Source organism: Dipodomys merriami, unplaced genomic scaffold (genome assembly GCF_024711535.1).
Source record: "Dipodomys merriami isolate MVZ:Mamm:240054 unplaced genomic scaffold, mDipMer1.0.p SCAF_464, whole genome shotgun sequence".
Classification (NCBI taxonomy): domain Eukaryota; kingdom Metazoa; phylum Chordata; class Mammalia; order Rodentia; family Heteromyidae; genus Dipodomys; species Dipodomys merriami.
Window position 1 is genome coordinate 785666 of NW_027206029.1, and position 15075 is coordinate 800740.

General features: G+C 43.9%; 1 protein-coding gene across 1 annotated transcript in view; it reads right to left on the reverse strand.

Annotated features, from left to right (window-relative positions):
• LOC138808650 (tyrosine-protein kinase JAK1) overlaps nucleotides 1–15075 on the reverse strand; it is a 75215-nt gene that overhangs the window by 6783 nt on the left and 53357 nt on the right. Inside the window, exons 12-19 of the mRNA XM_069994909.1 lie at nucleotides 11221–11327; nucleotides 7371–7514; nucleotides 6619–6706; nucleotides 5170–5297; nucleotides 4449–4584; nucleotides 2231–2382; nucleotides 535–685; nucleotides 297–391 (exon numbers count right to left, since the gene is read on the reverse strand). Coding sequence (XP_069851010.1) covers nucleotides 297–391; nucleotides 535–685; nucleotides 2231–2382; nucleotides 4449–4584; nucleotides 5170–5297; nucleotides 6619–6706; nucleotides 7371–7514; nucleotides 11221–11327 — 1001 coding nt within the window. The remainder of the gene's footprint in view (nucleotides 1–296; nucleotides 392–534; nucleotides 686–2230; nucleotides 2383–4448; nucleotides 4585–5169; nucleotides 5298–6618; nucleotides 6707–7370; nucleotides 7515–11220; nucleotides 11328–15075) is intronic.

The following is a 15075-nucleotide window of genomic DNA, read 5'->3' on the forward strand; positions in this document are numbered from 1 at the left end:
AGTTCAAGCCCCAGGGCAGGAAAAAAAAAAATCAAGGCTCTCTTACGGAGGCTGAACAAGGATCCTGGCTACAGATACACTGAGAATCCAGTCATACATGCAGGCAGATGTACGGTCTAGCAGGTGAGGAGGTGTTAAGTGGTGTGTAATAAGTGTTCCTTCTAAAATGCAGTAAGACTGTTCTCTTATAAAGTCTGACCCAGCATGGGAAGAAGCAGGAAACAGCTTTCTATGCAGACATAGTCTGTCAGCAGAGAATACCATTATCAGCAACAGAGAGCACAAGTGTAACTTGCCTCTCCCAAATCACGGATCCTCTTCAGGAAGCGCTTTTCAAAATGGGTGGGATCCACCTCCGTTGCTGGTTGTCTTTCTGAAACAATGTCTGGATCTAACAGAAGAAAAAAGAAAAAAAGGTAAAAACCAAAGATTGCCACTTTCAGGAAGGCTCTGCTCTTTTCCCCCTGCTCCCTCTGCCCAATGTTCTATGGCTGTGGCTGTTCATGGTTATGATGGTATGGGTCAGTGTCTTACTCTGCTCTTCAAGCTTGTTAATATCCCTCATGATGGCTCGGAAGAAGGGTCTCTGATTGGGGTCATAGTTCATACAGCGGGTCATAAGGTCAGCTAGTTCCTTGCAGGATGGTGTCACTGGCCTGCAACGGCTTTCATAGAATCTCTCTTTCTGTAAAGAAGAGGAACACATAAGAAACAAAGGAACTCCAAGGGCTGGGAAGGTGGCTCAGTGGTAGAGTGCTTGCCTTGCAAGCATGAGGCCCTTGGTTCAATTCCTCAGTATCACATAAGCAGAAAAATCCAGAAGTGGAGCTGTGGCTCAAGTGGTAGAGAGTTAGCCTTGAGCTAAAGAGCTGAGGACAGTGCCCAGGCTCAGAGTTCAGGCCCCATAATGAAAGCAAGACAGACAGATAGACAGACAGACAAAGGAACCCCAAACCTTTTAGAACCAGGTCAGAACACTCAAAATACCTCATTTAATTTCCAACATCTCTGCTGAAAGGTATGTTTTCTGTATGGGTTATAATGGCATTATTTCACTGCAGGAAATCTCTGTCCTGATACTAGAGTAGTCTAGATTCAAGAAGGATGGGCAGTATGTAACAGTCCCAACAATGCAGTCACATGAAGTCAGACAGCCTTTCGGGAATACAGTGTGGCAACATGCGTAACAATCTTCATGTTCTTCACCTGCTCTAACTCATTTAGACCCAATTTGTAAATGATTCAAAAATCAGATACACCAAGACTAATACACATAATTAGATAGAACATTGGAAATTTGAGAACATAAATGCCAAATATGTATATAATATATATAACTCATACGCAGTTACATATACAATATATAGTTATATGTATTATTATATAATATATAACTATTATATATTATATAGTATTTTATAATTACATATAGTTGAATAACTATGTATTACATACAATATATTAGTATATATAATTATATATATATATAATTATATATATATATTATATATATATATTAATTATATATATATAATATATATATATAATATATATATATAATTATATATATAATTATAGTATATATATAATTATATATATTAGTATATATAATTACTATAAATTATATAGTTAAGTAATAGTTTAAAAAGACCAATTAACTCAAATTTATTTTTAAAACAATTAAGTCTTGCTCAATCTCTTATGAAGGCATTCACATTTTTTTCTTTTTTTTCTTTTTTGGCAGGCCTGGGGCTTGGGCGCTGTCCCTGGGCTCCATTTGCTCAAGTCTAGCACTCTACTACTTTGAGCTACAGCACCACTTCCCTCTTTTTCTTTGATTAATTGGAGATAAGAGTCTCATGGGGACTTTTCTGTCCAGGCTGGCAGGCTGCAATCCTCAGATCTCAGCCTCCTGAGTAGCTAGGATTATAGGAGCGAGCCCCAGGACCTGGCTTTTTATCCCATTTTTTTTTAACTCACAGATTTTAAAATTCAAAACATATAACTATAATTAGCATGATGCCAATTTTGTTTACAAGGATAGATACAAACAGTCTGAAAGACAATATGGGAAAGTGTTAATAGTGGTCAGAGACGACAGGAAACGAAGTTACTTTTACAGGCTCACTTGGTAGCCCAGTCCCACCTCTTCCCACAGTGAGCTTCCTGGAAACTTCTAGGATGTCCATGGAAGTCTCATCATCTTCACACCCTGGAAACAATTGCTCACCTCAATCAAGGTCTTGTCTTTCAAAGGTATCTCGCCATTGTAGCAGATTTCCCACAGTGTGGTTCCAAAGCTCCACTTGTCCGCAGCCACACTCAGGTTCTTAGAGTCTTCAACACACTCAGGAGCAATCCATGGGATTCGCTCTATGCATTCTGGAGAAAGACAACAGGCACACTTCTGCTTCTGGGATCACCCATGAAACAGGAATGCCATTCACCCAGAGTTGCAGGCAACCAAAGAAACTATTTCCATCAGGGTTCCCAGATGTAGACAGACCTGGCTATGAAGTCCTACAGAGAACCATCAATGGCAGCCTCTCGGCTTGCTCCAATGCTTTTGATAGAGCAATCTGATCACCTGCCTTCTGAAGCCCTGGCCTCACAAACACCAGAGCATCCCAGCACATGGACACCAGGGTAGATTAGGGGAGAATGTAAACAATGGCTCACAGAATAAAGCAAGGGAGAAGAGGCCAGTGTCTGCAAAGGCAGGCAGCTGTCTGTCTGTATCCTACACATGGGAATCTTAGGTTAATTTTATATTGATTTCCAAACATGGGGGAAAGAATGGGGAAGGAATGGGGAAAATCACATATCCTTTTCTCATGGTAACTTCTGTGGCCACTGGTTTTGGCTTCTAAGACCACAGCTCACAATCTTAGCAAAGACCGCTGCCATGCCCACTGGAAATATCCTCCACCAATACTGTGACCCCTACAGAGTAGTAACTTGGCTACCAAGGGAAGCAAAGCAAAAGAATTGCTCCAGAGCCCAGCATTCAGATTAAGGCCCACCTGATTTTCCAGGCCTTCTTCCACCCTTCCTGTTCTGTCCCCTTTCCTATAGCCTCCTTCACTGACCAGAAAGGCCAAGAGAAGTTCTAAACATCTCCCACTGCCACCAACTAGATGATGTCTCTATCTTCCAAATCCCCCCACAGCATTTTTTGGGGGGAGGGACGCTAGTCAGTCACGGGGCTTGAACATTAGGCACTATCCTAGAGCTCTTTTTGCTCAAGGCTGGTGTTCTACCACTTTGAGCCACAGTGCTACTTCTGGTGGCTAATTGGAGATGAGTTTCATGGACTTTCCTGCTGGGGCTGGTTTTGAATTACAATCCTCAGACCTCAGCTTCCTGAGTAGCTAAGATTACAGGTGAAAGCCATTAGCCATTAGTGTGTTTCATGGTGGGAAAGCAAAGAGAGGGCAACAGGCTTTCATAGACAGCTCTGAGTCCCCAGCCTTCTCTGATGGTGGATTTTTAACGTACGTGTGTGTGTGTGTGTGTGCGCGCGCGCGCATGTGTGTGTGTGTCGGAGAGAGTGTAAGACAGACTGACAGAGACAGAGACTGTGGAGTCATAGGATATGTGTGTGTGTGTGTAAGACAGACTGACAGACAGAGAAGACTGGAGTCATAGGGTATATGTGTGCGCACGCACGTGTGTGTGTGTGTATGTATGATTGTGGAGTCATAGGATGTTTGTGTGTGTGTTTATGTGTCCCTTTGCTAAAGACAAGACTCTTGACAGACTCAGCAGTGTTCTCTGCCTCAGGACTACTAGCTGATGGGCACATAACAACCAGCATGCAGAAAATGAAAGGTACCATTCCCCTATCAAGGAAAAGCTGACAGGGATCTCATTTGTAAGGTTTATTTCCTTCCAAACTCAATCCACTCTGACTAAATTATTAAGCAAAATTCATTATGCTGAATTGATGAAAACTGAATAATGAAGATAGCAGAGACTGTAAGAGGCCACCAGCACCAGGCCACTGGGCCAGAAGGAAGAGTACAACCTGTGCAGTGTGGCTTTCTGATCTTGACTCCCAGGCCTACATTCTCTTTTACAGCCTATAACTTGACATTACACAATTCACAGTGAGGATGTGAAATCACAACCATCACTTAATAAAGATGCCTTCCAAACTACTCATTAGCTACAGTGGAGTCCCAGGAGAAAGCAGCGGAGGACTCAACCTGTATCTCTTGACCACCTCTGGAGCCTGTGGCCCCCTTACCTGATCACAGCAACATACAACTGGGACCAGACAGAATGGGCTGGGCTGTCAGGGACTGCCCTCCCTCAGCATTGTAGCCCTGCCTGCCATACAGCAATAGCACCATATATCAGGGTGTTGACTGTCTCAAGGGAGCCCAGCCCCTTTACACTGCTGGCCAGATGCCTAAGTACACAGAGGTGATGGCTGGGGGACATACCTTGCCTGGACAGCACAGAGACAGGGATGCCAGGGTCGCTGAGTTTGATGAAAGGGCCAATTTCACTGTCAATGCCCTCTCGGGCCAGAAGGAGATTTTTGGTGCACACATTTCCATGGACCAAGTCTTTATCCTCCTGCAGAATAAAAAAGGGCCATGCGTCTTCTTTCAGGTACTCCCTTCAGATCATCTCTCCCTGCTCCTGTGAAGGTGGAACTCACAGCCTGGCCCTCCTACTGATGATGTGTGTGACTCATATACTTCTATACTGTCCCTCAGCCCCCGGCTCATCAGTGGAACAGGAATAATAGCAGAGCATAACGCTTAGGGATTTGTGAGGTTTTAAGCAAGCAGAATCTAAAATATAGAAACAGCCTATGGCTCTTGGTCAATCTCATGGACACTGGCAGTTTCCCTTATTTACTCAGTAAGTTCTACACCGTTCCCACTCTTACCATGCACCACAATACAGTCAATCCTCTTTTATGACACTATACTGTTTCCCTCTAACCAGGGAACCCTAACCAGGGTTCATAAACATGCACACAGAACAGCCCTCAATTACCATTTTCACTAAGCACCAGGCACACTTGCGGTTGAACCAGAGCCCTGACACCTGAACCTCCTGGAGGTATGCTGACCAGCACCTCCTTCCCGCCATCCCCTCTGAGGACATTCTGGTTTCTAGTCAGAAACATTGTGGATGTGAGAACATTCTTACCAAGTAACTCAGGGCGCTGGCCAGCTGTTTGGCAACTTTGAACTTCCATGGTGTGGTAAGGACATCACTTTTCCGGTGCATGAAGAGATCCAGGGGCCCCCCCTCCACAAATTCTTCTACCATAATATCTGCAGGCACAGAAACAATGATATCCAGACATCTGTCTGTCTGGGAGGGTCCTTTCCTTGTCCTCTTATAACAGCCCTTTTTAGTTTCACAGCCCAAAAATACTTTTCAGAGGTACAAATGGAAAAGTGCTTCAGGGTTTGACCAGCCTGGGCTCACCCCTGCAGCTCTTCTGCTTCTAATCTGAGCCTCTCTGAACTTCAGGTTCCTCATCTATAAATATGGAGACAGCAATACCTCCACCTCCCAGAGGTGGAGACATGGAAGGCTTGTGAGACCAGCCTCCATCACCACCCCTATTCTTAGCACATACTGTGCAGATCTCCCTTGCAGCAAGATGTGCATAAGCATTAAGAATGGTCCACACTACAGATTTCACAGCAAAGTTCTTGGAGGTTAAAAAATTCCTTTTCTTCCACATATGTATGGCAGGAGTTCCAAGGTCTTTTTCTAGCAGCTTCAGCCCAAAGACAGGTGAACTTCAATGGTGTCAGCAGCTTGACACCAGAAAGGTTAGAACCTACACATTGTTACAAGCAGCCAATCTGCTCAACAGGCAACCCTACTGTTCAGGGTACCTCTCTCCTGCCATGCTGATTTTACTTTCTGGTAGCACAGTAAGAAGCACAGTGACCAGTGGAAGTATTATAGAAAGTTGGACTCTGGTGGCTTAAACCAATAATCCTAGCTACTCAGGAGGCTGAGGTTTGAGGATTACAGTTCAAAGCCAGCCCAAGAAGGAAAATCTGTGACTTTTTTTTTTTGTCGGTCATGGGGCTTGAACTCTGGGCTTGAACACTGTCCCTTAGCTCTTCAGCTCAAGGCGAGCCTCTACCACTTGATCCATAGCACCACTTCCCATTTTCTAGTGGTTAATTGGAGGTAAGAGTCTCTCGGAATTTTCTGCCCAGGCTGGCTTTGAACCATGATCCTCAGATCTCAGCCTCCTCAGTAGCTAGGATTACAGGTATGAGCCACCGGCGCTTGGCTGGAAAATCTGTGAGACTCTATCTCCCATTAGCCACCAAAAAAAGCCAGAAGTTGGAGTATGGCTCAAGTGATAGAGCATTAGCCTTGAGCAAAAAATCTCAGGGACAGTGCCCAGGCCATGAGTTCAAGCCCCAGAAGCAGCGCGCGTGCGTGCGCACACACACACACACACACACACACACACACGTCCAGTTCCACAGACACTACTGATATATATGAAAGACATTCTGAGTAGCTCACTTTCTTCAATTGCAAAAAGATTAACAAGTTTGTGCAGCATGAGGCTATTAAGGGTTTTCAACAGCACTATCCCCTTCAAGAAGGGACACTTACTTTCCACGTCTCGGACACACACACCATAGAGGTACACAATGTGTTTGTGGGAGACCTGTCTCATCATGCTGGCTGCCTCAAAGAAGGCCTATGAGAGAAGGGAGAAAGGCAGGTCAAGGGTCAGCCACCACTGCTAAGGGAACATCAATGGACCCCTTGAAAGCTTGTCATTGTCATCACTCCTGGCCATGAAAATACTTCCACTGGCCTTGACTGTCCAAAGGTACAGCCACACCTTGACCTCTACACCAATGGAGATGGAATGATTTTTCCAAAAATCCAACAGGATACAGAGCAAAACTGATGAGACAAGCTGACACTTTTCCCATCAGATACTTACCCTCCCCATTCTTTACATTTTAGAAATAACAATGCTTAGTCCTATATTAGAATAAAAGGGAGGCCAAGGCAGTCTATATATTCTATTAGTCTATGGGACCCTGGGTAGTCATTTTTTGTGTTCCTCTCTGCTTTATTTCCCAAACTTTGGAATTGGAACCCCAGACTCCACTGGAAACTCTGAGAACACTTGGCTTGCCCCAGGATTTCACAGAATCCCGCATGGCCCTTTAGCAGGAGAAAGAGTAATGAGGAAAGGTAGAGGACATTGAACCTAATGTTCAATCTTCCTTGACTAATTTTACATAGATATGGACTGAAAGGCAGGTGTGAGAACCACGAGGGCAAAATGAAGGCAAAGGCTTACCCAGTCCATTGCACTCTCCTGGCTCCACAAACAGATGAACACTTACCAGAGAAATGTCCCTGTGGCTAGGGTCTAAGACTTTGAGGATCACTTTTATTCTCTTCTCTTCAGCAGTCCCTTCATCATCCTTGTAATCCACCAGGGTCCCAGAGTAGATGTGTGTCCTGGTGCCCCTGCCAAGGTGCTCACCCTAAGGGAGGAAGCAGAAGGTAGTGACCTCTTTCTGTAACTGTGTGATGGCTGAGTCTAGGACAGAATCCTTAATGGAAGCACAGAATACGGATAGGATATGGATCAAGGCAAACCAGTATTAACCTGTCTCTGGAAGATCAGAAAGTACATTGGCTAAACACAATTATGTCATTTCCTGGTGCCCTGGAAATAGTTCACCTCCTCCTTTCCCTTGCTTCTTATCTCAAGCACCAGCCTAAAGCCAAATCTCTATTCTGACCTACCACAAAACTTCAAAACAATGACATCAATAGCCAGCCACCCCATTCTATCTCTGGGGCTCCACCGAAGACTTAGGAGGACCCTGCCAGATGGCTTTTTCACTCTCAGCCCAAGGGACAAAATGAAGAGATTTATAACTCTGTGCTCTACTACCTGTTGGGCATTAACTTGGTGATATTCCTTCATTATGCTCAGTTTCTGCCCACTCTCTGAAAACGGGGATAATGGCACCTACTTTGCAAAGAGCTGTTTTAAAAATTGCATAAGGAAATAAATATAAAGGTTCCTGATACAGATTCTGGGATATGATATTTGATAGTAGTCCATGTGCTGGGCCCATGAGTTCTCTGTGAAAGCCTTCCAGACTAGCAGTCATTTTCTCTCACACTGGAACCATTCATTCCTCCTCTACTCCATCTTTCCAGTATATGTGCACAAGGACACACATGCAAAGCTCTAGAAGCAGTGGTACAAATTATACTAGCATTTCCCACAAGCCCTAAGCTAAGAAGCTGGGCCCTCACATGAGAAAGGCAATAATACCCCCTAAAAGAGTGGCATGCCAGTGTTTTGCCCTGTCTCTAGGGGTTCCTAGCAAAGTTGATAAGGGAACAGGGAGGAATGTGTGGGAAAAAAAAATCACAAGTAGATTCAGAAAAAAAAAAAGAGTGGCATGAGGATTAAATGAGCCACTCAGCAGAGCCCTTAGCAAAGAACAATCTACCTCTAAGGAACCTTCCAATTTGAGCTTCAGTACTTCTGATTTTTTTGTTACTGAGCTTTTTTTGCTCAAGGCTAGCACTCTACCACCTTGAGCCACAGTGCTACTTCCAGCTTTCTGGTAGTTAATTGGAGGTAAGAGTCTCATGGACTTTCCTGCCTGGGCTGGCTTTAAACCTTGATCCTCAGATCTCAGTCTTCTGAGTAGCTAGGATTACAGGTGTGAGCCACCAGTGCCTGGCTTAAATTCTTAATATATGAAAATCAAATGAGATTTGTACACTGGGCACCAGTGGTTACACCTATAATCCTAGTTACTTAGGAGGCTGAAATCTGAAGATCATGATTCAATACCATCCTAGGCAGGAATTTCCATGAGACTCTTATCCCCAGTTATAAAACAGGGAAAAAAAAAAAGCCAGGAGTTGAGGTGTAACTCAGGTGGCAGAGCACTAGCCTTGAGCAAAAAAAAACACAGGGATTGGGCTGGGAAGGTGGCTCAGTGGTAGAGCACTTGCCTTGCAATGCATGAGGCCCTGGGTTCAATTCCTCAGCACCACATAAGCAAAAAAAAACAAAAAACAAAACACAGGGATAGCACTTAGGCCTCGAGGTGAGAGAGGAGAGAAGAGTGAGGAAGAGAAGAGAGAAGAGAGAGGAGAAAGAGAGAAAGAGATGAGACAGAGAACAGAGAGGAGAGGAAGGAGACAGGAAAGAGGGAGGAAGAGAGGAAAGAAGAAGGGTAGAGGAAAGAGAAAGGAGAGAAATTTGTAGCTGGGCATTGTGGCTCAATCCTGTAATTCTAGCTACTTGGGAGGTAAAAATCAAGGGACTATGGTTTAAAGCCAGCCTGGGCATAAAAATTTTAGTATTTCATCTCAATGGCTGGTTGTAGTGGCATACATCTGTCATTCCAAGCAACACAGGGAAACACAGATTGCAGTCCAGGCCTGAAACTCATCCCCAAAACAACTAAGGCAAAAAGGGGCTAGAGGAGTGGCTCAACAGGTAGTACCAGCCTAGCAAGTATAAGGCCCTGAATTCAATTCCCAATACTACCAGAAAAAACTTACATAAAATGAATGCAATATCAAACTGTTGACCTTAGGCCCACAAAACATAATTCAAACGCCTATGATTCTAGGACTGCATTTAAATGCAGAAAATGGACTGAATGATACCTAGGAAATCGGTCTGTTCCCCACAGACGCACACGTGACTATTAATTGGGTATATTAATTTACACAAATGTTACCATTTGTCTGTCACAGCAGAATATACAGCCACCCTGTCTTCTAGATTCTGGCAATGTCTTGTGACTATTAAAGCTACATCACAAAGAAATCCATAATAATTATGGGAAGTTGTATTCCCAGAACATCCTGTGAAAGCCATGTGCTTTCAGAATCATTACTCTTCCCCAGAAAGGTGACTTCTCCAGCGAGCAGGTCATAGACCCACACTCTCAGGATCCCACAGCAACCCACAAAGGCCTCTTATGTCCACTCTAGCCTCTTTCCATACCACTGATGTCCAGTCCCTCAAGAAGCCACTTCTGTGATCCCCAGACTGGGTCTCTGATGTTCCTCCACCCTGCTGTACTTAACTACCTCAGGATTTGTGTCTTGAGAATTACATGCTAAAGATGAGTTTGCCTCTTCCACTAGTCTGAGGGCAGCAACTGTAGCCAGTGGGTGTAAATTCTCATCACTGTTGGTAAGCAGATACAGAAAGCAAGAAAGATGGTGGTTATGAGCTTACAGGCTCAGAATCAGGGAAAGAACACAGGTCCCAAGTTTCCTCTCAAGTTCTAGAGAGAAAAGAGACTGCTTGAAGTACTGCAGCTCTTGTGACTTTCAAGGACACAGCTCCGACACCATCAGAGGGATGGAGGTCAGTAATGATAGGCCTTCAGGGAAAAAAATGTGGATTCACTTCAAAGGTAACAACAAACAAACCCTATGCTTCCCTTCTCCCTTGTCCTCCCTATCAGTGAGCCCATAACTTGTCCTCCAAAGCATTACAGTCTCTTGCAGAGTCCTTGAAGATTCCTTCTCTCCAGGCTACTGACATGCTATCTACTTTGAAGCCATGTCTTGCTCCTGTCCCAGGGGACTGGAAAGGGGGATAAAGAATAGAGTGGGATTGTCCCTGAGCTTCAATACCCCTAGCAAAGGCCTAAGGGAAGCTACAAGGGACACTCTGGTCTGGCTATATAGACAAAAGCCTCCAAAGGCTGAGAAATTGGTCTCAACCACTTTGAGGATCCATTTCTCAAGGTGACTGTTCTACCATCTCCCATTCTTTGCTCCCCTAGCTCTGCTCCTTCTGGAAGTACCACCTAAGAGAGCAAGACTGAAATCTATAAATGTTATACCAATATTGTGGGGTGGTGAGAGCATCAGGCCAGGTCTCCTTAGAAAGCTGACTCCTGCTATTCCATCAGTGCTCCCTCACAACTGACAGTCTCTCCAACACAGGTAACACTATACCTAACTAATGTACCTCTTCAAGAATGAGAAGCACTGACAATGGCCAGCAGCAGCAAGGTAGGGCAGAATAGGAGGTACTAGGTGACCTGCTTTAACTAAACCAAGTCGCCTTTTCCTTTTCTCATCAAGATTTCCCCAAATATAGACTTCATTTCACCTCAAGTCCTCAGGCTTTTCTCCTGTCAGGAGGTATAACCAAAGCTAGACCAAAGGCCTGCAACAATAACTTACTTGCACAATATCTTTCTTAAGAATCCGATCAAAACTCAGCTGGCTCATGGAGTAGACAGGCTGCCACTCCTGTGCTTTCTTTGTGGCCACCAACAGATTGGAGATTTCTGTGGAAGAGATGGAAGACGTCTTAGTGTAGTAGTACTAAAATTCAAGATCCCAACCAGCTAATGTGTAGATCCATAGAAGCTGCTGAACACAAATAACGTGTATTTATTGTCCCAATCATTCATCAAATACTTAACTGGAAAAGTACTTGATTCATGCTCTCCAGAAGATCACAGGAAAATAACAGAGCCAAAAGGAATCAAATAATCAGACCAACAGGTGGAAAAGTACAATATGGCTAGCTATGTATTATATAGGACAGCTTAAGTTGTTCTAAGTTCCACAAAACAGGACCTGCCCTGATAAGAGGTCAGGGAAGATTTCTCTAAGGATGTTTTAGATAAAAATGGAAACTCCAAGAGGTCAGGGACTGTTGTCTATCTTATTTAGACATAATGGGCACACAAGAAGTATTATATATTTTTTGTTTTGTTTGGTGGTGTTGGCCCTTCACATGCTAGGCAAGTACTCTGCTACTGACCCATACATATCAACCCTTAACACTATTTGTTAAATGTATGAATGAACAATTAGCAGTGATTTGAAGGAGGAAAATAAAGTCAATGAGGGAGGCACAGAAGCTTTGAGCTTAGAGAGCTATAGGAACCCTGTAAAGAAAGAAAATTCTGGATTTGTGCAAGAGGAAAAGAGGCAACCGAGAGAATACTGTTTAAATCTCTCTGAGACTAGACTACCACTGGATGTATTCACCAAACCCAGAACATGTGGGTTATGAGTGAGCCATCCTCCAAAGTCTATTCAAACATAAGTCTAACATGTGACAAGGTCAAACACAAGCCCAACATGGACCAGGCTTGGCACAGGTGGCTAACTGGGGATTTATGGTTCTCAAAAATCACCCTTTAACACAGGAAGGAACTTCCTGAACAGAGTCCCAGGGTCACAACAAATTGGAGAGAGACTCGACAAATGGGACTACCTTAAAATAAAAAGCTTCTGCACAGATAAAGCTATCGCAACCAAGCTAGAAAGACAACCAACTAATTGGGAAAAAATATTTACCAGCAATATATCAGACAAGGGGTTAACATCCTGTATATACAGGGATTCAAGAAACTAATCCCTCCCAAACCTAACAAACCAATTACTAAATGGGCAAGGGAACTAAAGAGGGACTTCTCAAATGAAGAAATAAAAATGGCAAAGAAACACATGAGGAAATGTTCATCATCCCTGGTAGTGAAGGAAATGCAAATAAAGACAACCCTGAGATACCACCTTACCCCAGTCAGAATGTCCCACATCCACAAATCAGCCAACAACAAATGCTGGAGGGGATGTGGAGAACGAGGAATGCTATTACACTGCTGGTGGGAATGTACATTCATACAACCACTTTGGAAAGCAGTCTGGAGGGTCCTTAGAAAGCTAAAGATTGACCTCCCTTACGACCCAGTCATACCACTTCTAGGCATCTACCCTGAACAACAGGAACCAATATACAAGGACACGTGCACCTCCATGTTTATTGCAGCACTGTTCGCAATAGCTAGGATATGGAAACAACCTAGATGCCCCACCACAGATGAATGGATCCAAAAATTGTGGTATCTATACACAATGGAATATTATGCAGCCATTAGAAATGACAAAATAATGGCATTTGCAGGGAAATGGATGGAGCTAGAAGGAATCATGTTGAGCGAGGTAAGCCAAGAACGAAGAGACAAACAGTACATGGTCTCCCTGATAAGTGGATGATAAATCCAAAATGTTAGGTGATATGACAAAACTAACAGGACTTAAGAAACAAAGAACTCCCACTCATCTGGTTGAACCACTAATAAATATCCCCATGCTGCTGATCACATATATGGTATATAACATATGAGCACCGTTATATATTACAGACTGTGATAGACAATTTGCTCCAGGAAAGTTAGAATGAACTTGTGACTTTAAATGAGCATCATTATTCCACAATATTGTGAATTTCCGGAAATTAAGTAATCACTTAATCACAATCAAAAAAAAAAAAAGAACCTTGGGGAAGGGAGGGAGGGAGGGGATGGTGGGGGGAAAACAATGGAGGGAGTAACAATGTTCAAGAGGAAGTGTACTCATTACCTCACTCATGTAACTGTAACCCTCTGTATAGTATCTTTACAATAAAAAAAATTTAAAAAAAAATCACCCTTTAAAAGTTGGGGGCCAGTGGCTCATGCTTGTACTTCTAGCTACTAAGGAGGCTGAGATCTGAGTATCAGCAGTTTGAAGTCAACTTGGGCAGAAAAGTCCATGAGATTCTTATCTCCAATAAACCACAAGAAAACTGGAAGGGGCGCTGTGGCTCAAGTGGTAGAGTGCTTGCCTTGAGCTGAAGAGCTGAGGGACAGCACCCAGGCCCAGAATTCAAGCCCCATGACGACGACCACCATCACCAACAACAAAAGATAAAAATTCCATTTGAAAAATAACTAAAGTAAAAAAGGCTAGGAGTGTGGCTCAAATGGTCGAGAACCTGCCTAGCAGCATAAGGTTCTGAGTTCAAGCCCCAGGTGTGTGGGGGAGACCTTCCAAATTGGGACACACTCAAATGATGGCCCTGGGACCTCAGCAGACAATAGCAGTCACTCAACATGACTTGTGCCTCTTTTAGCTGGGACCAGATGGTTAGGGAAGTGCCAGATGCTCTCCTGCTTCCACTTTGGGGAAGAAAACACAAGTCCTGATTCTTGGATTCTAAAGGAGCTTGTCAAAGATCTGTGAGCTAGGGTCATACATACATATTGGGGGCAACAGCTACTGAGTCCCATGCCTTCATACATGCTGCCAAACTCCACGTCCCTCAAGTCCTCACTACCCTCCAAGATTTTCCCTTTTCTATTTTAAGTTAACATGTTCTTACTGCTTCCTCTATGCAAGACACTGTTCTCTTTCCTCATCATGATCCTAACAGGCAGACAGCAACTTTACCCTTATTACAGATCAGAAAGCCAAGGTCAGCGTGAAAAGTCTGATCACAATGAGAAAATTAATAAGCAGGCTTTACAGCTCATCTCTTTCCTTCCCATAGAACAACTGCTCTAGTGTGGGGATAAACCTCAATGCCCAAAACTGGTTTCAGGAAGGACTCCTCATTACCATTTCAGAGGCTACTCCATCTATGCTGTTTTCCTGATTCTACCCAATACCTGGAGTAAAACCTGATTCAAACAACACAGGCTGATGCCAAAGAAAGGATCATGACTGGTGACACACAGAAGTAAAGTTGACTGCTTGTAGGAGAGCACTTAACCTCCAGGAACCTGCTTCACACCGGAAAAATGTTCCTTATCAGCTCTTTGTGAAAGAGAGATAAGAAAGTACACCAGAACAGCTGTCTCCACTGCCTGGTGTGAAGTAAAAGCTCCATCACGGGTAGCCTTTGTTGGTATGACCAGTCATCATTCTTTTTCTACCACCAGGGTACCCCAGGCCTTGCACAGCAGCCTGTAGGATTCTTGGGATCAGAGTTGACTGCGATGGAACTCAGGCAGCACAGCCGCCTCAGCTGAAGAGGATATGGGAGGCTGGGTAGTGGATCTTGGTATATTTTTAACGTGGCTCTCAGGTCTGGAACAGGGCACAGACTGCGTGAGACCCGCGGCAGTGGAGAGTTAGCTTGGCCATCACACCTACTCTGTGTGGCCTCCTGCTTTCTCTCTGCTTTTAATTTATCTCATGAGGACTTTCTTGGTTTCATTTTCAAGTGAGAAATCCAGATCAGGATATCTATTACTAGAA